The sequence below is a fragment of the Solea senegalensis genome, linkage group LG7 (genome assembly GCF_019176455.1).
Source record: "Solea senegalensis isolate Sse05_10M linkage group LG7, IFAPA_SoseM_1, whole genome shotgun sequence".
NCBI classification, from domain to species: domain Eukaryota; kingdom Metazoa; phylum Chordata; class Actinopteri; order Pleuronectiformes; family Soleidae; genus Solea; species Solea senegalensis.
The window spans coordinates 20536202-20562037 of NC_058027.1; the positions used below are offsets into that span (position 1 = coordinate 20536202).

The 25836-nt window shown below is 42.3% G+C and overlaps 1 protein-coding gene across 1 annotated transcript in view; it reads left to right on the plus strand.

Moving 5' to 3' along the window:
• LOC122772639 (SH3 and multiple ankyrin repeat domains protein 3-like) overlaps window positions 1-25836 on the plus strand; it is a 73218-nt gene that overhangs the window by 11193 nt on the left and 36189 nt on the right. Inside the window, exons 3-4 of the mRNA XM_044030827.1 lie at window positions 20877-21104; window positions 25614-25817. Coding sequence (XP_043886762.1) covers window positions 20877-21104; window positions 25614-25817 — 432 coding nt within the window. The remainder of the gene's footprint in view (window positions 1-20876; window positions 21105-25613; window positions 25818-25836) is intronic.

The window sequence follows — 25836 nt, forward strand, 5'->3', positions numbered from 1 at the left end:
AGCAGCAAAATATCTCACTCTGTGCATGTGTAATAATTGAGAGTTACCTGATTCTTTTGGTTCCAGCAGTCTGTTTCCATGGTCTTTATGGCACATTATCTAATCATGTGTTTGTCATGGCGCGCGCGTGTGTGTGTGTGTGTGTTTGTTTGTGCATGCAGGTTTTTGTGTCTGTGCACTTGTCTTGCAGCTCTTAAAATCTGTGCCATTTATCTTGTGCGGTTTCATTGATTGTCCCCCTGCCGCTCTGCCTGCCAGTGATGGGACACTTTTCTCCTGCTCGCCTCCCACTATTGTCAGCAGCAGTGGAAAAGCAGCTCTTTAACATATTTCTCTGAGCTGCTGCCAATTTCAACCTCAATTTTCCTCTACATTTGTATGTCTTCTTCTTCTTCTTCTTCTTTTTTTTTTGCTTAGTTGCCATAAGACGTACAATAGGAGCGATTAACAATTGTAGCCGTTTCATTGTGAATATGATGAGTTGTTTTTCTTTTTTTTAGGTGTGTGTGTGTGTATGTGTGAGGGTCATCCCCTGCCAAGTGGGCAAATATTGCAAAGAAAAGGGAGAACTAGGGGCCAGACAGCAGTGTAATGGCTACCGCTATTGCCTTGCAACAAAAAGACCCGAGTTCGAGACCATGGGGTTTGCATGTTCACCCTGTGTAGAGGTTAGTTGGACACTCCTGAATTGACTCTAGGTGTGAAGGGTTGTGTATTGGCCCTGTGATGCACCGGCGACCTGTCCAGGGTTGTACCCCGCCTTTCTCCCTATGTCAGCTCCAGTGGCCCACGCCCCTCATGTTGGAGGATAAAGTGATAATCGATGAATGAAAAGAGAGAACTTGAGTTCTGAGACTTTACAGAAGATAACATCAAATAGAGATGGAGGAGAAAAAGGGAAGGTACTGGCTCTGAGTCATGATTTCCTGGGGCATGGAGGACGACTTTGTTTTTAAAAAAAGCTAGAAAAGCAGGAGAATATTTGGAGATTGGAAAAAATGAAGGTATGTCACCAGTCAATGAAAGGCATGGATTTGAGCGCCAGTGAGCTCACAGTCAGAGCTGTTGTGGCATAAAATGTATTAAAGGAAGCGTTATTTGGTGTAAAATGATTGTTAATGGGAGTCAATTTGAGTGAATTCACTGAGTGAAGTACCAGTTTAGGCAGCTTCTTCGGTTTTCTAATCTATTATTTATGGCCAGGGACGGAACATTTTAATTATTATAAAACAGTGCATTTGTATGTAACTTTTACTGTTAAAAAAGAAAGAAAGGATCTGAAGGGACCATTGGCCTCTGGGAATCTATACATTATCAAATCTGTCCCCCCTTAAAGAAAGTTGGGACACCCCTCTCTCTAAGGCCTGGGTCAATCAATCAATTTATTTATATAGATAGCAGATTTCATTCAACAAGTGTAGACTCAATGAGCTTGGTGACACTTTCTGAGTTTAGAAAAAACAAAGGAGTTCTTGTTGTTCATAAGTTATTATGCTATTATTTTGCTATTTTTACTGGTCCGGCCCCCTTGAGATCAAATTGTACTGTATGTGGCCCCTGAACAAAAATGAGTTTGATACCCCTGGCCTAGCAGCTTGGACACACATGGGAACATATGACCCACATCTGATCATTTCAAGCTGCAAAGATAGGAAAAACATGAGGAACAGCCAAATTTTTTGTTCAAAGCATTCACGAGACCACACTGATGCATGTGCACCACATACTACCTCCATCACGCATGTCCCACTTGACAGTTATTCTCTTTTGACATTTTCTAACAATGCAGATGTGCGTGTAAGTGACAAGGGATGTCTGTAGGGAACAAATGTGAAGTGTTGAAGTTGTTGTTGTTGTTTTTTGTCAAAATGTCCATGTGACAGTCCCAGTCCGTCACACAGACATGAGTCTGAGGTCCATGGAGCCGCTTGGGATCGAGCGCTGACACGTCAACAAACAACAAGTGCATCAGTGCTGACAGACAGTTGGATGGCAGATCGACTGTAAAACCACTAAAGCCTCTAAACTCTGGGAAAGTTTGCAATGCGACATTAGTCTAAAATTGTGCAGACAGATCTCTCAATCTCTGAATTCATAACAAATGTCTCGTGGATGCTTGAATAAGCGATCCTCCAATTGATAACCTCAGAAAGTAACCTAAACATAATTGTCCTAAACCGTTTCCATTATAAAATCTCCTCAAATCTCCTGTGATACTTGAGATTGAGGACAATGATACAAAGTGGCTACAAGTACAACTCAGCCAAGGACATAGTGGAATAGTAAAAACAGCCCCTACAAGAGGTTTGGATGAAAAGCATTAGGTTTTCATAGCAAAGGTCAAGTTTCCCTTTCCCACCGACAGTCGCCATTAGGGGCTGCGGCGACCGTCGAGAGATGGCAGACGCCTCTGACGATAACGAGCCTTACCTCTGTGAATTGTATTCTCTGTGGAAACAAGAAGGTCAGCCACTGTTCTGCGTTTTTTTTTTTTTTTTTGAAGGAGTCGGTGAAGTTGATCTCACAGTCTTTTCTCGTTTCCACTAGGAGCTGCAGAAATTGATGTTATCATAAAAAAACAAAAAACTGGAGACAATACCTCATCCCACTGAAGCTTTATATTGTCCTAATACCCTATTAATAAACATATTCAATTTACTAGTAAGAGTATCTGTTAATTTGACACAATAGTGAACCTTTCTATTAGAGGTTTATTCAAATTGAAGAAATAGTAATGTTGCAATAACATTCACTAGCTAACTTAGCTTTCCTCCAGTATCCAAGTAAATGTAAGGGATTCAGTTGTGAAAGTAAGAGTCAAAATAGTTAGTTTCCTACACAATGTTTATCATTTATATTCTTATTATCTTTTAAAAATGTCCGTTACTCTTCAGTGGGCTGCTGGCAGGAGTACCTTGAAGTACACCAGTGTACTCTGACCCACTTTTACCACATATAGGGCATATGAATAATTCATTCCCTCTATATGCCTCTGCCCACATGTGTGTGTGTGTGTGTGTGTGTTTGTGCTGTATGAATGATGGGGCTGTGGGTGTGTTTGTGCTTTAGTTTAATCAGGGAAAGTTCAGCGAGCAGATGGGTCCAATGCACTGAGAGGAAATGGGAAAACTGGGTCCAGTGGTTCTGCTTTACTTCTCTTCCGTTTGTTTCTTAGTTAAGTTCAGTTTTTTCCACATATGATTTTTTTGTTATTGATGTTAAAAAAAACATTACACCTTTTGTGGATTAGCATAAAAAAAAAGACATTTCAGTCCACTAGATGATGCCAAGTGCTCTCTCTCACTTGAGCTGTTGTCAAATATCGTGATGCTATAGTATCGTGGTGTCTCTGGTGATTCTCACCCGCACTTCTCAGTTGGCATAAATATTAGTGGCTAATATCGTGTCAAATTTCAGCGGTTGCTGTTTCACAGGTGGAAATAACAAGTGTTAGAACGCCAACACTGTTTACATGTTGTTTATATTATCATGTTTTATCCATTGATTGTTGAAGTTTTTCGTATAAGTTTGATATGTCCTACGTTATTGAACTCACCATGGCCATATTGATGCTCCTTGAACCACGTGCGCGCGTGTGTGTGAGAGAGATGCAGTGTGGTGCAGATGAGTTTCAATCCTACCTGGAAATCTGTATCCATGTTCTTTAACTTGTACCTTGCCGTTCTGAACCAATTATTTTCCTGGACTTGTGCTTTAGAAGTGTGTTTTTACTGTATCTATAAATCTATAAATCTATAGGAAACGACTGAGTGACAAACAGGCCCTGAGCTGAATTCATTGCATGGTGATTCTTCTTGATTCAATAATGAGGTTTCCCTAGATCTATAGGTGTGTAAAGTGAAGCCAATGAGGAAGTGTGTGAAAACTAAATGTTCTTGAATATCCATCAGGGGGGGACTCCACTGGTTTGTTAACTTAATTAATTTATCACAAAAGGAGTCTACTGAAATATTTTTTACAGGGAGTTTACCATCTCAGTCACTAGTGTTGTTTCTTTGACCGTAAAGCAGGGGATGCTGACACTGGATGCCAATACGATCTCCCATGTTTTCCCTCATTAAATGCGTCGTGTTTCCTGCATCTCTTTTGCAAGAAAAGCTCCCGCCGTGGTTTCATCTCTTATATGAAGCATCAAGGCATGTTTGATTTGCCTCAGCAGAAAACTAAGCACAGCTGTGAGCTGGAGGCGTAAACACTGAGGCTTCAGCCAACCACATTCTCCTTCCACAAACATTAACAGTGTGTGTGTGTGTGTGTGTGTGTGTGTGTGTGTGTGTGTGTGTGTGTGTGTGTGTGTGTGTGTGTGTGTGTGCGTGCGCACAGGTTTCATTCAATATAAAACCGTTCATAAGTGTAGAGTTGTTTTTATCTAGTGTAGGAAGGATGGGCCGGAAAATAAAATACATATCATGAAGATTATTATTTTTATTTCATCTTAACACTGGGACTTTCTCTAACTGAAAGCAGAACTTTATATTTAGAATAAAATGGTATATTCAAACTTTGCGGGATTTTAAGGGATAATCCAAAAGAAAGGCATCTGAGGGCAGCATTAGAAATGACTGAGAAAAACAATATCATCTTTATTTGATAATACACATTTTAATGTTTTAACTACGCAGTTAACCCACCGTCCATTAGCACTTGGAGATTAATTACTCAATGAGAAACTTAAAAAAAAAAATGGAAGTAATAACGTACAAGCTTATAGAAACAAACATGAATTGGAGAAAATGGGCCCTGGACATGAATGTAGAAGAACGATGAAACATCTCGTGGAAACAAACTCTCGTAACAGTAATTCATCTTTTTGAGGGACAATTACAACCCTGACACCTCTCCACCCCTCCCATCCCCAATTCCCTGTTTTTGAATAGTTTTGATGTGTGTTTTTTTCTTTTCTTTGTATTAGTCGATGCTCCATTTCGCTGTTGTCGGTGTCCTGAATCATTAGTATCGGTTAATTAAAATGATTTTTTTCAGTACTTCCTGCATGACAAGAGCACAGCCTCTGTCTGACAGTCACTGAACTAAAAAACGACTGAACGGGTCGCGATGCAGCTCATGATCGCCGGCTTTCAGCAGTGCAGACTCCTCTCCTCCTTGCTAAATGTTGGAGATTAACGCACGGATTTTGAAGTCTTTTTAACTTCACGTGTCGGACGTCGCGCTCATGACTCTTCCAGTGACGACCAATCAGTGGCCGACAGTCTGTTGACGTCACATTTTAGTATCAGTATCAGAACCTTTCCAGAGCCTCCAGGTACCAGGTACTCACCCTAATGGAAACCACAACAAGTAGAGTGGAGCCGTACAGGTGATTTCTCACCAAGCTGTCTTTGAGTGTGGGTAACCCTCTGAAGGAGAACGCTGGAGGCTTTGTGAACAGTGAACAGAGGGTGGGGTCAATGTACGACATGTCCCAGTTTTTTCTTTTTCTGATGATTCGCTTCATTTCAAAAGGCAGCGCTAATTGAGGCAATACCTCATGTGCCTCAAGTGTACGGAGCGTCTGATGGTTTGCACTGTTGCAACAGCTTAAATCACATCTTTTCATTCATTCATTCATTCATCATTCATTCATTCATTCATTCCTCCACATGAGGGTAATGGAAAGTTAGGGTCGGGGCAGGTCATCCAAGACAGGTCACCAGTCCTGTAAATCATCATTTGTTTAACTCAAATATGACACACATACAACTGAACCTACAACTAAATAAATCAAGAATACATTTTTTTTTTAAAACTGCAGAGAAAACTTGCAAATGAAGTGTGCTGTGAGATAATTAGAATTGAATGTCTAAGTGCTTGGCATAGAGCCCACATTTAGAACAGACCTGGCAGCTGAGAATGGCCGAGTAATGAGCTGAGGGTCCTTTAGCAAGCCAATTAGACACACACACACACACACACACACACATAGACTTCCTTTCCATGTAGCTGTCCCAGGTTTGTGTGTTGGAGCTACTTGTTTGGTTCCTGGCGTCTGTGGTGACAGTTATTGATCAGAGGACAATGGCTGCTCCAGTTTAATCTCTCTGTCAGGAGCATTCATCACTGCTCCGCTGCTCTCATTTAAGTTAATGCAAGCATTGGATGCTGGAAGAGGAGGAGTCACAATGAAGGACAACTCATTCCCAAGTAGATGCTTCATAGTGAGGACGGTGTAACCTTCGTAACTTTGAAACCTGTTCTTAACATCCCTTCTGAGTATGTTTCCTGTGGACAGTTGAGATCACTTGGGATGAACTTTCTGTACAATTTACAGAATGTTCCATCCATCCAACGGTGTATCCTCCACATGGCAGTCCGTCACAGGGCCACACAGAGACAAACAACCAAAAAAGAAGAAAAGAGAAACAAAAGCAGAGAAAAAAAGAAAGAAATAGATAAATATAAAAGTACAACTGCACACCACGGACACTGAAATTAACATCCGTCATTTTCTTTCTAAAATAGGTCTTGGATTTTCCCCATTTTAAGATGTAATCGTCCCCTCGGGTCAAGCCTTCAATAAAGAGTGCTTCATAAGAAGCTGCCTTTCCAAGTTCTTCAAACAAGTCTTGATTGAAGGGAGACAGTTCAGGTTTTTTTTGAAGTATGTGAACTAGCATAAAGCAGTGAAAAACATGGCTGCCCTTCTGGACACAAGGACAAGCTGATTTAGGCCACTGCTTAATATCTTAAGAATGTTTTCACCACGCTATCTTTTTGTCAGGCGGCCTTTTTTGCTCACTGAGACACAAGAGCCGCTGGTCTATTACTGTCCCGATTATCAAAAGTGATTTGGGAAAGGCTGAAAAGCTGCTTTATCTATCCTTCACATGAGGGTCACAGGGGTCACTGGTGCCAATCCCAGCTGACATAGGGTGAAAGGCGAGGAGAGGCCAGTCCATCACAAAAATACCTCACCCATTTTCCACACAACTCTCCCCTAGTAGGGGACACAGCACAGAAATAATACAATCTTTGTTCATGCGGAATGGTCACTTAAAAGTTACGCACTGCAGCTTTAGTCCTGAGTTAGATGCAGATGCCACCTCAGTCAGAGCCTGTCGACAGTAAACTCTTTGATTTTTGAGTGTGATAACTGAGCTGTTTGTGTTCTTATGTGTGTACAGTGTGACTGACAGGCAGGAGATGGCACTTTGGGTGAATGTGGCAGATGTGACGGGAAAAACGCGCCTCATCGAGCGTTTCAATCAGACAGACGGGGGAGCATTCGCTGTTTTGAACACACACCTGCAGCAAATGCTCGGCGGAAAACCTGTAAGGATGTTTGAGAGGCAGAAATCAGGGAACTTGTTCAGTTTGGGTTTAAAGCACAATATTGAATGATTTCTGTAAAATCGGAGCAGTCGCCTGATTTTCTTTCTTTCCTTTACTTCCCCTGCGGCGTGAAACACATAAATGTTATTTTTGAGCAGTTTTGATCGTTGACAGTACTCTCACATTTTCTCACCATTCTCTGCCTCATCGTAAAATCTAATTGGCGCGGCCTTTAATAGATACGCAGGCAACGATTGTATGTACAAAACAACCATTAAGATCGGGCCTGATGATTGCTTTCATCCAAAGTGCTGCCGCTCTTGCTGCCATTTAGCTCGCAGAATGGATTGTGCCTTCTCGCTGATCAACATGTGCTCAGGATGCAGGGGAAAGAAGAAAAGCAATTTCACACAAGAACGTCCACAGGAGCGAGAAATGGTGGTCGGGAATCAACAGCGGGAGACACAGAACGTAGTAGGTGATGCAGTGCTAATATAACACACAAACACAAGCCTCTTCCTTCATCCAGCCCCTGCTCTGAAATTGATAAGACGAACAGCAGAACACAGCCCCGAAATCTGCTCCTCCGCCGCTGCAGCGGGGTGAGGTGTGTGATGGTGCCCGCGTGTGTGTGTTCTGTGAGTGATTCCATTGTGGAGTGTGATATGAGACTCGGATGTGTGAGGTGCTCTGTCTTATCTTGTGGGAGATGTGGCTGAATGGAGGCTCTGGGGAGGTCACGGACAAAGGGGCGGCGGTTTTATCACTTTGGCCATTATTGAAGCCTCTTCTCCCATTTGTTTGCCCTGCGCCTGAGCGTCATTAGTGAGGAGAGAAAAGGGGGCCGGAGCCGACCGTTGTGTGACTCTCGAGGTGCCGGCATCAATTACTGCTCAAAATGGTGCGGCTGCTTTGCACCCAGAGGCATTCACGTAAAGGTTACAAACAAACTCCATGACTGGAGAATCCCATTAAGTTGTAATGCCTGAAGCAAAGGAGGAAACATCCCACTGAAAATATGTCACGTTCATCCACACCACGATGACACTTTCCACAACCAAAACACAGTTTAAGGAAGTCTTTTTTAAACATCTTCACCCAGCTACATGAGATATGATTACTGATACACTGGCACCAAATATTGACATTTTAATTTGAAAAATATGGCACATTAAATCGATTACTTGACAGTTGCCTGACAACGTGATTCCTTGAGGTGTTGCTTAACGCAGCAATGGGGGGGAATGGAAGTCACCACATTAGTCTGTAATTTGTTTCTAAACACTTTAAATGATGTGCTGTCAAACCTCGAATCAGCCGCACATTTCAGAAACGAAGCCTCTTGGGTGAGACGTGAAGTGTCTTCAGGGAATCTACAAGTCCAGTTGCTACTGATTTAATGCATTTTTTGGGGAACTGTGACATGGATGAATTATATTTCAGTGTCTGGGGAGGGAAAAAAAAAGATTGTACGATACTGTAATAAATGCTGCCAATAATTTACTTTACTGAGTCACTGTCACCTGCTGCCTACAGTCAATTATGATGGTGAGATAAGTCAAGTCAATTTAGAGGTGTTTCTCTAAACACATCATACCTTCTGTATGAGACAGTATTATTGCTGAAAATGTCTTCACAGATTTGCATTTAGCTTTGTATTTCTGGAAGTATTTTTGAAAAATTGTGCCTCCCAACCTCAGTTTCCCCTGAATCGAGAAATATCTTCATTCTGTTTTATAAAGCTGAATGCTAATCAGTGAAGTGTTCCTTTAAAATCAATACAACTACCGACCATCCGCTCTCAGGTCTGCATGGATATAATTTGTGTGAAATATCATCTGTAATTTTTTATTTTTTTTTAGATATATACCAAACACCTCACAGTGTCTTGTAAAACAGTTTTCTTGGCTTCACTCACTGCGACACAGTCTACACAGTCTGACGGAGTAACAAGGAGCCACGAGCCTCTGGTTAATGAATTGTCACATGTGATGTGTCTGCCTCTTGAAGAAAGTAAGCGCAGTGAGCCGAGGAGACAGAGAGACAGCGAGACAGAGAGACAGAGAGAGTGAAGCAGATGAAAAAAAAATGTGGAGGAAATTAGGATGGCCTGTAATGCTCCATTTAGACTCCTCTCCATTTAGAGGAGCTCCACTGTGAGTTGGCCTCTTTTGGTTCAAGTTCCAGGGTTATTTGTCAACCCAGTCATGTCTAAAAAAAAATTGAACAAAACACAACCTGCTATGCGGTCGTGCAGCTGTATGTGGGCTGATTCCACTCGGCGTCATCCTTATACTGTATCTGCTTTCTATCGTCAGAGGGATGGTTTTCATCCCTGCTGTGTAATTTTCCAATCTCATGTACGTGAGACGTCATCGGTGTGTGAAGACGAGACGAATGACAACATTCACCATGAGTCACAGAAGCCTGTGGTTGGGAAATTCACTGAGGCAGCGTCACGCAAGCGTGGTTAATAATAATCACGACTTTAAACGCGACACATTTTCAGTATGTATGTGCTTGTCAGAGGTCGATTCACTCAAGTGTTGTGATCACATGAGCTCCTCATTAAATGCACACCGACAGACGTGCTTGTTTCATGTGTTTCACGGATTTTTTAGGATTATTTTTGTTTGTAGACAAAGGGACCCAAGAATACTTGGATGGATTGGACTTTTAATTCAAAAATAGAACACAAAACAGCCTGAAACTCTATACAGAAACAGAAATACAGGTACAAGCAGGCATACAAAACAGGGCAGGGCTGCACGTGGACGGGCAACAGGAACGAGGCAGGAACTATGGGGGAAAAAAAGTGGAGTACAAGGTTCAGGTAGCAAATGATCGTAGCTAGAGTGGAGCCGGTTTAATGCGAAGGCGAAGGAGCAGGAGAAACAGCCGGTCGTTTATATATACACTAAAGGAGGTGGAGTTGGTGAAGCCAGATTGATCGCAGGTTTGCAGGTGAGCCTCAGGTGAACAATCAGCCAAGTCCAGCACCAGGGAGAAAGAAAGCGGAGGAGGGAGAGGGGGGCGACAGGTCAGCAGCAGCGGCAGCAGCAGCAGCAGCAGCAGCGGCAGCAGCAGCAGCAGCAGCAGCAGCTGCCCTGACAGTTGGTCATCCAAAGGGACATGTATGCAGAGTAGAGTAGGAGTATTAACATACACCCATTCTGTGTCATTTTTATCAATATTACATATTAAGTAAAGAGACAGGAAAGTCAAAATTCATGGCAGCGTTTGAATCAAATGTTGATGTCTTCAGGATCTCTATAGAAATGTTTGATTGTTAAGTCTAATCCATGGGCGGATGATTTTTTTTGAAGTTTTTCTATATGGAGTCTCGCTGTAGTGAGCCCTTCCCACTAGATCAGCACTGAAATGGCACCAAACCTTGTTTGGTACAGTACGGTACAGTTTGGAATAGTAACACTCTGAGTCAGGCTTACGTTTCCACTGAGAACAGTACCTTTACTTGGTAGGCGGTTTGTGTGCTGTGCTCGATGGCCGTTGTACTGAGATATTATGATGTAGTCTCTGAAAGTCTCCCTCCATAATGACACACATTACTCTGTTTGTGGTTCAAACCTTTTTTTAGACACGGTTTCCTTTTTATTGAGGTTGATTTGCAGCATTAGCATTTGATAGCAACCTTTCCACTGAAGGGATGTGCGTGTGCATGGCTGAACAGCCAGTAGGAGGTGCCCTTTGTTTTTGAACTGCCCTGTGATTGCTCATAGATTTCTCCAACACTGGAAACGGAGGTGGCGAAATTGCGTTTGCTCGCAGATGAATTGATTTGCATTATGCTGATAGGCTTTTAGGGAAATATTGATCAGTAATGAGAAATATATATTACTCGCCACAGCTTTAAGTGGGAACTTTGGACGATGTGATGTCGTAATCTTTATGGGTTCTTCTTTTTTTTTTTAAGATCACGTATTGTCAAGAGGTGACTCACACTCGGGACGCAACCTTATCAGACGCCACTGCAGTCGCTAAGCAGCACTGAGCCGCTGTGCTCCCGCTCATTAGTAAGAGCCTGAATGTGTTTAAGACGCCGGTGACGCCGGCAGAGAGCGGAGCAGTGACCATGTCAGAGGGGCCGAGGGGGGGGTAATGAGGCAGTTGAGTGGTGGCACAGAAGCAGAATCCACTGTCAGATAACCTGGCTCTGCAGAGGCTGTCACTCTGTGTGTGTGTGTGTGTGTGTGAAAACAGTGCGGCTCACATATGCACATGTCCATGGCTGCCAGCCATTTGATCGAGAGTGCAATGTGTCCAGCGGAGCCATATCTACAGACTGTGTTTGTCACAGCTCGTGTATCACAAAGGGACCATATGTCAGCCGTGTCTGTCTGAGGATTCCAGTCACTGGAGCACAATTATTCACCCCCAACACTGCAAAATGCAACGTTTGGTCATACATAAGGAACGCTATCATATTAAAGCTTCGCTGGAAACACAGAGACAGACAGAGACAGACAGAGACAGACAGAGACAGCTCTGGCAGCATGAGAAAGTGTATAAGTAAATGAGTCTTTCTGTAAGATCAAACCAGACGCCATTCCCTCGCCTGGGTTATCGAGAGATTCTCGTGCTGTTGTGAATCTTCTGCTGTGTTTGTCCCAATGTGAACGGTAAACTGTGGAGAAATTGCAGAACCAATTCTCTATGAAATGACACTTTTCCTTCCATTTCTTTCCCATGATGGATACAGAGATAAATGTGTTTTTAAATAAACTGAAAATGTTCATGTGCAGGTCCCAATAAACAATTTGATATTAGATTCATAGTCACTCCCTTTGTTGTTTATTATTCCCCAGACCTCAGCACAGTGTGACGTGTGTACGTACGGTGTTATAAGTAAACAGTAAGATGTCAGGAAACAATATTGTGTACTGGGAAATCAGCCATGACTGTGTGTGTGTGTGTGTGTGTGTGTCCCAATAGTTGCACTGATGTTCTCTCACAGCAGCCCCTGTTAGTGTGGAGCTGGTGTAATCATGTCAGAAGTGATGTCGAGACAAACCCTCTGGACACACATTGCTCACTCATGCTGAGCGGACGAGAAACTGTCACCACAAGATGAAACTGAGCAGCGCTCGTGTCATTTTTGTTTTAACGTCTGGCTGAGATGAACGTTGTCGTCCGCTGACAGTTTCACGCGATGGACACAGAATAGATGTATTTTCGCTCTGGCACTGAGAAGAAACGTGTTATCTTCATTACTGCACGTGAGCTCAGATGATTTGTACTGTGCTCCTGGTGTGAACTGACGACAGTGGCCGTGTACCTCAGGTTGTCTTTCCTGTGGGGATTATTGATCTCTGCTGTGGCTGAGGTGTTGTGGTACACGCCGTACTTTATTTTGTGTTTGCTCCAGTGACGCCGTAGTGCCGGCACTGCTCCATTTCTTCTGTTTAATCCAAATCCATATGCACTCAGAAGACTTATAATATGAATGAAACGATCAATAATGGATGAGACGAACACAGAGGAGAGACATGAGTCAGTGTCGGTTTCTGTATACGGAGCTAAAATTGAGCATAAATTAACCTTTATCATGATGAGAGGAAGTGATCTTTGATGCTCTGGCGTCTCCAGGTGACGGCAGATGCTTGAGCTGTTCAAGCTGCCTGGGATTTAAGTCGAGTCAAATTATTGATTTGGCACATTTAATGATTATTAAAACGACTGGACTGGTTTGAACTTCACTTCTTATTCAACAGAATTTGTCAGTTCTGACTTGTTATTCGCCTGGAGAGTCACATCTCGGTACTTGTTATCACCTAAGACTTAAGACTTAAATTGTTTATAACATATTTAGCCCCTCTAACATCCAGCCTCTCTCTGGAATGATAATGGATACATTTGGCATTCATTCTTGGGTCAAATGACTCAGCTTCAGTTTCAGCACTCGGTTAATTTTACATGCACAGTTTAATCGAGTTAAGGCCGTAGTCTGACTAAGACGGGCAACCAAACAACTTGCTGAGTCCGCGTATAAATGCGTATAAATTGGTGTCCATAGGTGGCGCTGTATCTCTCTATGAGCTATCGCGTATTGAATCTGTTTCCTGTTGACCTTTACGTCACAGAAAAACAAACCGTGAATGGCGAGATGGATCGTGCTGTCGGTTCTGTATGTGTCGTACCTGCTGTACATGTTAATCATACAATTTAGATGGAGCACGGCAACCGTACTGCAATTTATATGTCGTCTTATCTTATTCTGCAAAAGATCAGGGAGGAGAACGCCATGTCCGACTCCAGTCTGACACTAGTCCGACTAAGACTAACGTGTTTACATGACATGAAAACCAAATTATCGTCTTAGTCCGACTAAAACTGGACTTTTAGACTTTTAACATGCATGTAAACACACTGACTGACGGAAACAACAATTGGGTGTATGTGCAATAATGGTGGGGTGAATTAACGCCTTCAGTGTTACATCATTGGAGGTTAGAGTTAAAAGTTTCCGATGATTGGTTGATGATATTAATACATTAACACTTAAAGTGCTGCTTTGATGACACTTTGTTTTAACACTAAAATAGGAGGGACACTGTCCACAGTATAATTAACTACTACTCTACTTCCTGAAATGTCACCAAAACCCAATATTTAACACCATGTACACCAGCTCACAGAATACCTCATTTATGTATCTTTTTAAAAAGAAAAACCCATGACATTTGATTTGTAGTTGTAATCCTCTGGAATCATGTTGTTTCAGTGAAATACTTGAGCCCTCAAATGGTTTGAGGGATCCTAAAATGAACAGTGAGTGCTCCATTATCAGTCTGTATGACCCTTATATCACTTTAAAGTTGATTAGCGTCCACTATTTAACCAGCACTAGACCCACGTTTTAATATTTTCATGGCTGTGGGAGGCGGAAGGATATAACTGAGGGCTGCATTTGAATAATATGACACGTTAGCCAGTGTGGTGTGTTAAACGAGTGGGCAGGTGGAAGAGGCAGTGTGACTACAACAACAACCCAAACGTGAACAATGGCCAGAGGAGGCTGATGCACAGAGACACGGAGAGACTGTCTCATTGGTTTCTTCCCTTCCATATGTTTATCTGACACTCGTTTCCATTCTGTATCCACACAGTGGAGAATTCCGCTCATGCATACCGGATTCCACAGTCTATTCCATTTGTCTGCGTCACATAAACCTGAACAGGACTGGCAAACATGTAAACTAACCCTTAACCCCTTAGAATACAGCGCTACTATGTTAAAACTGATCACATTTTTATTTTCACCAACTATATAAACACTCTAATCACTCTAAATTGACCATAGGTGTCCCTGTGATGGACGTCCAGGACGTACAGTACCCCACCTTTCGCCCTATGTCAGCTGTGATTGGCTCCACCCACCTTTGACCCTCCTGTGGAGGAAAAAAAAAAACGGTAGAGAGTGAGAGGGAAACAAGACTTGTGAGCAGTAGCGTGGGAAGTGGGAGACGCCGAGGCTGCCACTGCCGTCCTCGTGGCATCGGCGCGTGGCGAACGCGGTGCTGGCACACCTCCCTCTACAAGATGTTGCTTTTAAACAGCACTGATACAGGAGATCAATCAACCACCTGTTTTGCTGCGTGAGATCATGTTGGGATCAATTACTTCAACTTTGACCTCATTACTGACCTTTGGTCCGTTTGTTGATATTTAGTGATAATCAGGTGTGCACTTGCCTGTGTGTGTGTGTGTAAAAATGCTTTTGTCAGAGTAGCAGGAAACTTAACAAAGATAACGTGGGGGTGGCCTTTTGAATGTGTAATTGTGTGTGTGTGTGTGTCTCTCCCTCTTTGCCTGTCTGTGCATACCTCAGTTTGTGAGCTTGTTCACTACAAAAGAAGATGCTCATCAAACCCAAACGGGAATCACTGTGTGTGTGTGTGTGTGTGTGTGTGTGTGAGTGAGAGACAGATCAGTCTCTGTTGCCATGACAACTTACTGTTGCTTTGAATCCAGGTTACATGTAATCTGATCTGAATATTGGTAATACTGTGTAATTTACCTCAATTAAATGGGTGTCGTTCAGTTCAGTTTTTTTCCTGCAGGTTCACATGATGAGTTCAGAGCAGACTTTTTAATAACAGCTGTATTTATTGCTTTTGTTCTTCCTCTCAGTTTGACACTCGGGGCCAACACGCTGCTTGACAGCAGATGAGTGGTGAAATATCCGGCTAATTAAGCAGTCCTGATTAAAGCACTTATTGAAATGGATTAGATGATTGTATTTGTTTCCCTCTGTGTTTTGAAGTGGCCACATCTGAACCCTTTCACACACAGAGTTATGAACACAGTCTGTGTTATAATCATTGTAAATCAGAAGACTGTTGCACAGTGGGTTCAACAACAAGCGCAAACTGGTGCAGTTTAGCAACAGAATCACTTTGTGTTGACTCACACTACTCGCACAAGTAAACACAAATTGGAAGATGCAAGTTTTTCCTGTTAAGCTGTGGGTTGACTGGGTTGTGTTTGCATTGAGGAATCCCTGTTAAAGGTAGGGTTGGAGATCCAGGAAAAAAACAGTTAGAGCAGGCTACATTTTGAATTTAAAAGTCCAAGCCTCCAGAGCAAAGGACCGTGCAACAAAACACGGACTCACGAGCACTTGCGCAGCATCCGTAACTTTCTGTACTTTTTCCGGTGACGCTGAAGTTTTTGGGATACTTGCTCAGTTGACAATGTGATGATGAAAAACAACAAATCCTCTCGAAAGATCACAAAGACATAAAGTGAACCTACCTGTCCAGTCGAAACAGAGCCACCATGGCATTGCTGTGCAGCCCTTTCTGTCGCCACCGTTCAAACGCAGCGCCAATGTTCACTCTGGCAGTCGCTTTTCCCAAAAAAAAAATGCTTTCGTTTGCAGCCAACACCTGTCGCATCTTTTTTTTGTCATAACGTTGCTGCAGATGTCTCGTTGGATTTAGCAAGCTAGCATACGCTCCGGCGGTGTCTCCTGCACATGCACGTTTAGTGCACGAAGAGGGGTACGCGCATGGGGGGAGGAGGGGCGAGATGGCAGTTTGATTGATGCATCACGTCCAGTATCACGTTCAATATGATTGGATGATGTTATAATAATGGCTTTTAGACGACCTCCTACCCTGCATTCAACAGATCAGAGCAGCCACACTGTTCTCCTGTCACACCAGTCAGATGTTCTGCTCTTCTTTTTTGCTTGAACTGTACGTCGTTCACATCAAAATAGTATAAATAATCTTTGACCTCAGTTTCACTATCTATAGCCGTGGTAAATCTCACAAAGCAAAGTAAAAAGCACTCGCGTGTTTCTGTTCCCTGGCTCCGTTCTTTTTACTCCACACAAAGATTTTCTTGTAAAATATTAGGACAAATGGCTTCATGCGGCGTTAAGCTGAGTATGGAGGCACATTTAAAGCGACAGTATATCATTTATGGCAGTTTTGCACTTGCACTGTGCATATGTTTGAACAATTGATCCCATTTACATTGAAATGTGTAAAGCTCCCTTTGGTGTTTCCAATTAAATACCACACGGCGTCTTTGCATGATTGTTTGAGCGCCTTTTTAAAACCAGGCTCATTAAACGTCTCCAGAGGAACCTCTGAACAATGCCCTGTCCTGCAGTGACCCGGGAAGTCATATAAACCTTTTTTTTTAGAAAGGGATTTTTCCAGTAGGCGATAACTCGGCTCCTCCTCCTACAGCAGCGACTTTTGCCAAGCAACAACAAAAGCAACTTTAACCCCATTCTCCTGTTGTGAGGGTTAAACTGCTGTGGAGGTGACCTTTAGATTAAATGACAACCTTTTCATGGAGAGAACAAAAGGAGATGACAAGGATCCAAGTCTGTATGCGTGTACGTGTGCATTCTACGTTGTAAATATTTTCAAATTACTCAGTAATGATATGATTTGATTAAATTAAAAACTGAGTTTTGTTCCCGGCTTAGGTTTGAAGTCAAAATTAACTTATTTTAACCTTATTTTGGCACCATGTCTTTCTTCTTCACACTATTCTTCTTCTTCACACTGTCACTATTTCACAGTTTTTCTTCTATTTTTTTTTAACCTTGTGCCTTTAAATCTGTAAAGTATTTGGTCAACCTCGGATGTTCTCTAGAAATGCTTTGTTTATGCACAGAAAACACAGATTTCACAAATCTGAGGGGAAATCATCGACGGTGGTTTTGTGCTGTGTGTTTGATATTGATTTTGAAGACTGTTATGATTTATTGCCCAGCCCTAGATCACAATCTTATTATGAGTTTATAAGAATGAATAATGAAGAAACCCTCAAACCGATTAATGATTATCAAAATAGTTGACGATTCATTTAACCATTGATTAATAATCGAGTAATTGTTTCAGCCCTAATTTGTTTATTCACTTATTTATTTATTGGCAGCAGCAGTTTGTTGTGCACTCTAGCATCACAACACTCATGGAGGCATTTGAGTTTAGTTTCTCGTTATTTTCTACACTGCTACTACTTTTATGAATTATTGTTTCGATTTATTGCTCATGCATTATTTGGTGCACCTCCATATTTCAGTTTTCATGAACAACCCTTCAGCTATATTAGAGCTTATGTCAGACATTGAGCCAGTTTTGTTTTGTTCTCTTCTTGCAGAACACTTAAACTATACTGTGCTGTTCTTTCTTACAAGAGTGGTTTTTGATCATCTTTGTAAAAACATCAGCCTTGGAAGAATAAGCTCTTCCTTTTAAGTCATGGTGACTTAAAGCGCCGAGTGATACTCCGTGTTCAGCGGCTCCGAAACCTTGTTGTTACTTAACAACACGTCTCAGCACCTCGACTCATAACACGCGGCTTTCTCCTCGTATATATCATGATGGACAGATCTGGGTCGACCTACTGTACATTTTCTGTTTTCACACAAGCAGATGGATTCGATATTATCAACCTGACACGAGCAATTTATCATTTCCATTTCTCAGGGGGGCTCATCATTGGTTTATGTGTGTGCGGCAGCTGAAAACATATGCATCTGTCATGTGCCCAGAAGGATGTTTGTCAGTTTTGACACATCTGTCATTGGTCCATCACACACACACACACACACACACACACACACACACACACACACACACACACACACTGGTTTTCATGACTTCAGAGGACATTACATTGACATTCATTTCCTGGAGACTTACTCTAACCTTAACCATAATTGCTAGTGCTCTAACCCTGACCCTTATGGACACTTGATTTTTGTCCCCATAATGTGACTCATCCTTACCATACAACATGTCTTCACCTTAAAATGTTATGATAATTTAATTTATGGGGACTTAAATATATTACAAGTTGGTGTGTTTCGTGTCATGGCTGTGACTGAATTGGTGATGAATGGATTAACATACTTATCAGTTGATAATTATCACTTTATGTGACAGGCAGGAGTTGTTATTATCTGTAATTGGCTCTTTGTTTGGACACTTGCAGAGTGATGGAGACGAGAGCGACGTGTCTCATTAATGAACTTCCTGTGACGGTTGCACTGCGGCGCTCGTTTGTTGACAAACTGAGGGCTGATTGCAGACTGGTCAAAGCCTGCCATGCCACTGGACACATTAAGCTGTAAGGTTGTCAACAGAGCGCCGCAGCCTCACTTATGAAGCTCGCACACGCACAAAACAAGGCTCACACCACTTTCTATGCCAAGTTTGGGATTTAGAAAAAAAACTAACTTGACGGGAAACTTAAGGTCCTTCACGGAAACTCAGATCTGCGACTTATATATACTTAAATAGACCGAATGCTTCACTGATACAGGATATCTGTTATTGTAAGAATGACTAAATATTTTTGTCAGTCTTGTATAAAGTACCTTAAAGTATCTCACCAGAAAAGTACTTAAGTCGAAGTTGAAGTCACGTATTATAACATTACTGAAGTAAAAATACACTTAAAGTGTATGACCTTTACTGTACTTGTGTATCAAAAGTAATGTTCTGATATAAAATGTACTTTAAAGGGTGAGGACTTAGGATTGAGCCATGGTGGTGCAGTGGTTGTCATCCAACTGGAAGGTTGTGGGTTCAATTCCTGGCTCTGCTAGTCTACTGTATATGTGTCCTTGAGCGAGGCGCTTAACCCCATACCATGTTGAAGCGTGTGAACGGCAAAACTATAGTGTAACGCCGCTCATCAAGACTAGAAATACAGACCGTTACCGACTCTTCTTCTTCTGATTTTGTTTGGTAGTATCGAGTAACAACAGTCTGTACGGTCAGTTTAGTTGCTACAACTGAAGCTGCTCAGATGAAATCACATGGGGAGGGTATATCTTATCTTAACAGAGACTTATTTGTCTCTGTTAGAGGATGAGACAAATGGAAGCCTCAGAGGGAGAGAGTTTTTAGAGACCAGCAAGATGAATGGATTTTGAGCTGGTTCCGACTTCCGCGAGCAGTTCTGTTGGATCCAGCGTGCACAGATACAGGCTTTTAGGTTTGCCGATTACTGTACGTACAAATCCAATTTGACTAACGACCCCGCGTACATCGTCTAATCCCTCTTAGCATTCACTAACCTTGCAGGCGACAGTGGATACCCAATTAACTGGTGGCTCTTTTCTCCCAACCCACAGTGCACTATCTGTGTTTGCCATGATCAATGAATATTAATCTGGGGTGTTTTTCAGATTTTTTATGGGCAACTGTAGGTACTGAATTGCAAGTTCACTGTGATTTTTCAAGGGAAACTGGCATGGGATTATTCACTTTCTGTGTTTTGGATGAAATTGCACCTGCCTGCACCTAACTGCTTCTCCCTGTGTATAGTTCACCTGTACATAAGGCATTGATATGTATATATGTATATAATATGTGTATAAGTACCTGACAAAACCCCATTTAAAAAACCTAAACTCTACCATCATGTGTATTGAAGAATACCTGAAACTAGTGACTGAAATCATTAACTCCAAAGTAGAATGTTCCATTTGTCATCCAAACATTTTTGCAACCAGTGGAGGCGCCTCCTCCTCTACATACTGTACATTTTTATAAGTCTATGCTGGACCCTCTGCAGGTTTGAGCAGCGATGCTCGGTATTTAAATAAATACATTAAGATTAAACCTCGAGTACCTGCATGTTCTCTAATAAGGAAACCGTTTAGATTAAGACATGAATGATTAGATAGTCAGTTATTTTTAAAACTTTACTTAATCTCATGCAGGTCTCCCGTGACAACTCGGCTACAGACAGGCAGTGAGTGATGAGATGTTGTGCACTCCGTCCATAAATCACGTTGGACGTCTTACCGTAATGGAGTCCAGGACTTGCTCTGCCTTTTCTTGAAGGAGCTGGGCCGTGGAGGCATACTGCCGCACAGTAACTGTAAATGAAGCAGCAGCTCTTCATGAGATGCTCAGTTCCACTGACTCCTCTGGGAGTTTCAGGGAATGGACGAGTTAAACGAACAATCTAACAAGCGGCATCTTTGAGCGCTGCCTAATGGGAGCAGGGGGAATTCCTAAATATTAACGCAAGCGCTCTATAATGAACCGCCTCTGACCTTCTACTCTCCTTGTGTTTCCTAGCTGAATCCACCGGGCCTGTTGACTATGCCCCGGAGTCCCACCTCCAGTGAGGATGAGATGGCCCAGAGCTTTTCAGATTATTCTGATGATTGTGCCTCCGACAGCTCCCGCGAAGAGACCATTTACGAGACCATAAGGGCTACGGCCGAGCCATCGCCGCACCGCATGGACGACATCCACATCAACTCGCAGGTCGTCCGCATCCTCATCCCCGACCTGCAGCAGACGGTGAGAATCTGCCACAATAATGCATGAGTGTCTGAGATAGAGTTGCGCTGTGTGTAAATTATCCAACAGTACTTGTATTTCTGTTTCATTAAGCTCTTTTAGATTTATACAATGTTAAAGCTGCTGGAATAATATAATCTGGTTTCACTGGCGATGGTGCGACCTGTATATTCATGATTACAATTTCAGTTTGCAGGCAACAAACGTTTTGTTCTGTTGTAGCTTGTAGCTCTTCACCATACGAGCTGCAGCGATGGGTTTGAAATGCAGACTGTTACCAAAACTAAAAAAGCCTACTCTACACCTCTCAAAAACGCCTTGACCAGTGAACTTTAACGTTCAATCTCCACCTGTTGCTGACATGTTTCTAAAAGAATCTTTTGCAACTACCCGGTAGAATGTTTTGGAACTGGGATGCTGCTGCAGTCAGACAGAAAAATCCGTTTTCTTTCTTTTGTTTACCTGACATGTTTTGACCACTTCCTGCTGTCGACACCTGGGATGCTGTCCTTAACAGGACGTCAGACAGCAGGGGGCGTGGTCATCCGCTCTGACAAACCTGAATAAAACAGGAAGCGACACATGTCACACATCAAGGCAATAATAAAACAAAAACAAAAATGTATTTTTCTGTGTGACTGAACAAAAGTGAACCTCAGTGATATTACCAAGATGACAGTACGAACTGCGAAAGGTTGCTGTTTTACATATTTTATACAGTATATCTCTTTGAAGTCAAGGATAGACCTGTGTCTTGTTAATGCTCAGAAAAAGTACCCAATAATCTTATTGGGTTTGGTGTAAACTGTTCTGACGGACAGACTGAAGATTTGAGGATTGAAAACAGCTTCTGCTGTGCCTGTTAGCTTCAGTCATTTAAATATTTCGACAGCCACATTCTGATGAAGTACATGCAAAACTGGATGCAGGTTAGAAATATATTATTAACGTGTGAATGCACATTAACCACTAACACATTAAATCCCTTTAAACATATTGAGTGCTTTTTACGTGAGTCTAGAAATAGCAGTGATTTCTTACGACGTGGCTTCGTTTTTGCTGTAAAACTGTGTTCGAGCTTAGCACGACTGGACTTTTCATATCCAGAGGCTTTCCTTTAATTGAAACCACAGACAGACATTCTGTCCATGAATAAATAACACATTGCAATCTTCCAGAGAAAGCAGGCCTGTTCACTATCTGCCCGTGCTGTTCAAAGAAGCTTCTTACTGAAACCATTCTGTCGTTTCCCGTTCGACCTTGACTGACTGACCAGATTCACACTGCAGTGACTTCTCCCCTGTGAAACCTACTCTTTGTGGGTTAGGGTTAGAGAAGTGTGTTGATGTGTGTGTTTGATAACCAGGAGGAAATCACATGGTTTGGAACAGTAGATGACAAGAAGCTGAGCAGGTACATCATTGATCGATAATACAAGATGGGAGTCACACACTTGTGTGTCCGGATAAGGAAATACAAGTGTGATCAAACCATGACACATTCAGATAGCAGCACCATATGTGTAATTGGACAGCCATGCCAGCAACAAATAATGTCAGAAAACAATAAAATTACAAATCATACAGACAAAAATCTAATTATTTAAAGCAACTACAGCTCGTAGTCTCAACTTCCTGAGATAATGAAAATGTGGAAGCCCTGAAGGAAAAGTGAAGGAGTGTGTTATGACATATGCTAATTGCTATCTTTTCTAACTCATATTTGCACTGAATAACAATTATGTTTTGTTTACCCGCAGACTACTTTAATAATAGTTTTTTATGGGTGCACATAAGACCCTTCCGCAGTCACATCCTCCATCGTTACACCAGACTAGTGGGAAATTCAGAAATTTTAAACCTGAAAACAAACAATGAGACGCTGCCTCTCTGCGATGAAGTTTTCTCCCCGCAAAACTGACTTTGCAGAGAAGCAACTTTCTGACTGCACCCGTGAAATGGCATTCAGTAAAGAAAAAATGCGATTATTTGTTTTTTTTGAAAAGTGCACACTGTCATGGAGTAAAACAAATTCCTATCAATTTACAATTTATTCATCGTCCTCTCAAAATATCATTGTTTTTTTCTGCATCCTACAAAACCACATCAATTACTTGGATGTCAAAATGAAAATCAATCTCTGATGAAATTGAGAATTCTATGTCATTGTGTGGGAATGTCATTTTTGCTCGACGGGGGTTTGACATTCACCGTACAGGAGCCTCATCAGCACCTGTAGATTGATCGTAGCTGCTGGTGCTGGATCATATAGCATCATATATGGACTGTAGCCGTCCATTGATGTTGCTCAGTGTCATTGGCAGAGACGGATATGGAGATGAAGGTTTATCATCAAAGAGCAGCAGCACGCGTCCCTGTGGACGAGCAGCTGGAGGTGCGGCCAGCTGCTCTGCAGTAGTGTCATCTTCGGCTAATTCAGCTGTGTGCTGTGTTTGTGCTTTTGTTTGATGTGTGTGAGTCTTTTGGATGCTTTACATACCGTAGCTTCGCGGTGGACGTTCCATGACGAGTACAGAGAGCGAGAGCTGCTGTGCTGGCAGAACAAAGCACGAGGACAGAGAAGAGAAGCTGGAAAACGGGATGCTGGTGTGGTTAGAGTGGGTGGGTGGAGGGTGTAGTTTATATTTTCTTATCTTTTTGGACCCTGATGGCACCATTGCTTAGGAAGTCTTCACTATGAAGCCCCACGATCCACGAAACCTGATCTCTACAAGAATGTGGAGACTCCCTCTTCCCAATAAACCACCAGCAGTTATTGAAGGTGTATTCAAAACAACACAAAATCAGCCCCCAGGATCCACCTGGACACACATGTCATTCAATCAAACATGCACACCTGCAGCACGGACACTGGGCGGAACCAGTTTTTGAGTGACAGCCTTGCAGAAACATACACAACAGCGGAGCCTTTTTAGCTGGTCGCTGTGTGTTATTTGCTTGGCGATATAGACCATTGTCATGTAAATGAGATCACTGTAATAGCATTTCAGTTCACATAAATTCATATAATTATCACATTTCCTTATTCTAGTTATTTGTTTGCAGAGTTTATGTAGAACTAACTGGGCGTGAAATGAGCTTTCCCTGTTTGAAAAGACCAGCAACTGCCACTGTCGCAGACGTACGGTCAATGGTTTCAGACATTGCATGTGTGAGCAGAGTGAAACTCTTAAAATATATACTTTTTTTAAAGTGTGGTTTTATGAGGTGCTGACACGTAGTCGATGCTGAATGAGCTAGCTGCCTTTGCCAGAACAAGCATAAATGATTGTCTCTTTTTTAGACTTTTCTATTATGTAAGAGGTCAACGTCTCCACTTGAGCTCATATTGGACTGAGGAGGCAGCAATAATAACAGCTGATGGAAATGTGCCACTGTAATAAAGCAGCAAAAGGGAAGCAAGTAGCCACAGACGGATGCCAGACATCTGTTTCTGTGCACCTTCACCTTCCTCCTTACATCCTCTCCCTCTGCCCACTCTGTGCCAGGCGAGAGGATTATGGTTCTAGGTAGAGTTCACAGCCGGCTCCTCATCGCGTCAGCTTTTATCACAGACGCAGCGCTGCTGTCGCCAGCCGAGCAGCTCCTCAAGCAATAAACACTCACAGACACTTGCAAAATGCACTGGCACAGGGTCCATAATCCTCTCTGACTGAGACGGGAGACGAGTCTTCAAAACCCAGTCTTTTGCGACGATATAACAATAGCTGTCCTGTATGGCAGCCACGTTCCTGTTATTGTAACTGGGACAGGGTTTGTGTTGTTTTTTTTTGTGAAACATTGTTCTGTGGTTCTGTTCTAATTCTCTCAGGCCCTGTTTATATGCTGCAGCGCAACATGGATTTGTAAGCCTATCAGATCAGAATCTGATCTTCCTGACCAATTGTTCACATTATATATTGCAAGGGATCGGAATCGGATCTGATCTGCATGTGTCCATATTGACATGAGTCTTGAGTCTGGTCTTAGATACTGATACTTTTATTAGATACTGGCCAGAACTCTGTGCCTGTTTCTGTGAAAATTCCAAACAAAGGATTTCAAACACTAAATTCCCAAAATACCACACTTGAACTTGAACAGAATGAAACAGCAGTGGACCAACGTCTCCCGTGTGCCTTCATGTGAACTCAGCAATTTTCTCTATGGACAGGGAGTTTAAAATGTGACACATAATTCATGATTTGAGAATAACTGGCCGAGGTTTAGCTGTCACCCACTCACATCATAACATGGCTGTTGATCCAGCCTATAATACTTGACAGTTATAGACCATTAGCTTCTATAATAATACAAACAAAACAAGATTGGCAGTGGCAGCTATTGCTCATGACAATTTGGCCATCGATATTGGTGGCAAGAAAAATGTCTCTGCTTGTTACTTAAGGGATGAGTGTTTAATTTGCGTTGATTACTCTGTCTGTCACACTCATCACTTGTTAATGACTTTGTCTCTTTTGTCTCCTCTAAACCTTTAAAATAAACACAGAAATGCATGCGGTTCAATCCAAATGCAACAGTCTGGGTCGCCAAGCAGCGGATCCTGTGTACGCTCAACCAGAGCCTGAAAGACGTCCTCAACTATGGGCTTTTTCAACCGGCCATCAACGGAAGAGACGGCAAGTTCCTGGACGAGGAACGCATCCTCCGAGAGTATCCTCAGCCAATCAGCAAAGGCGTCCCATCTCTGGAGGTGATTTTTTTTGTAATGT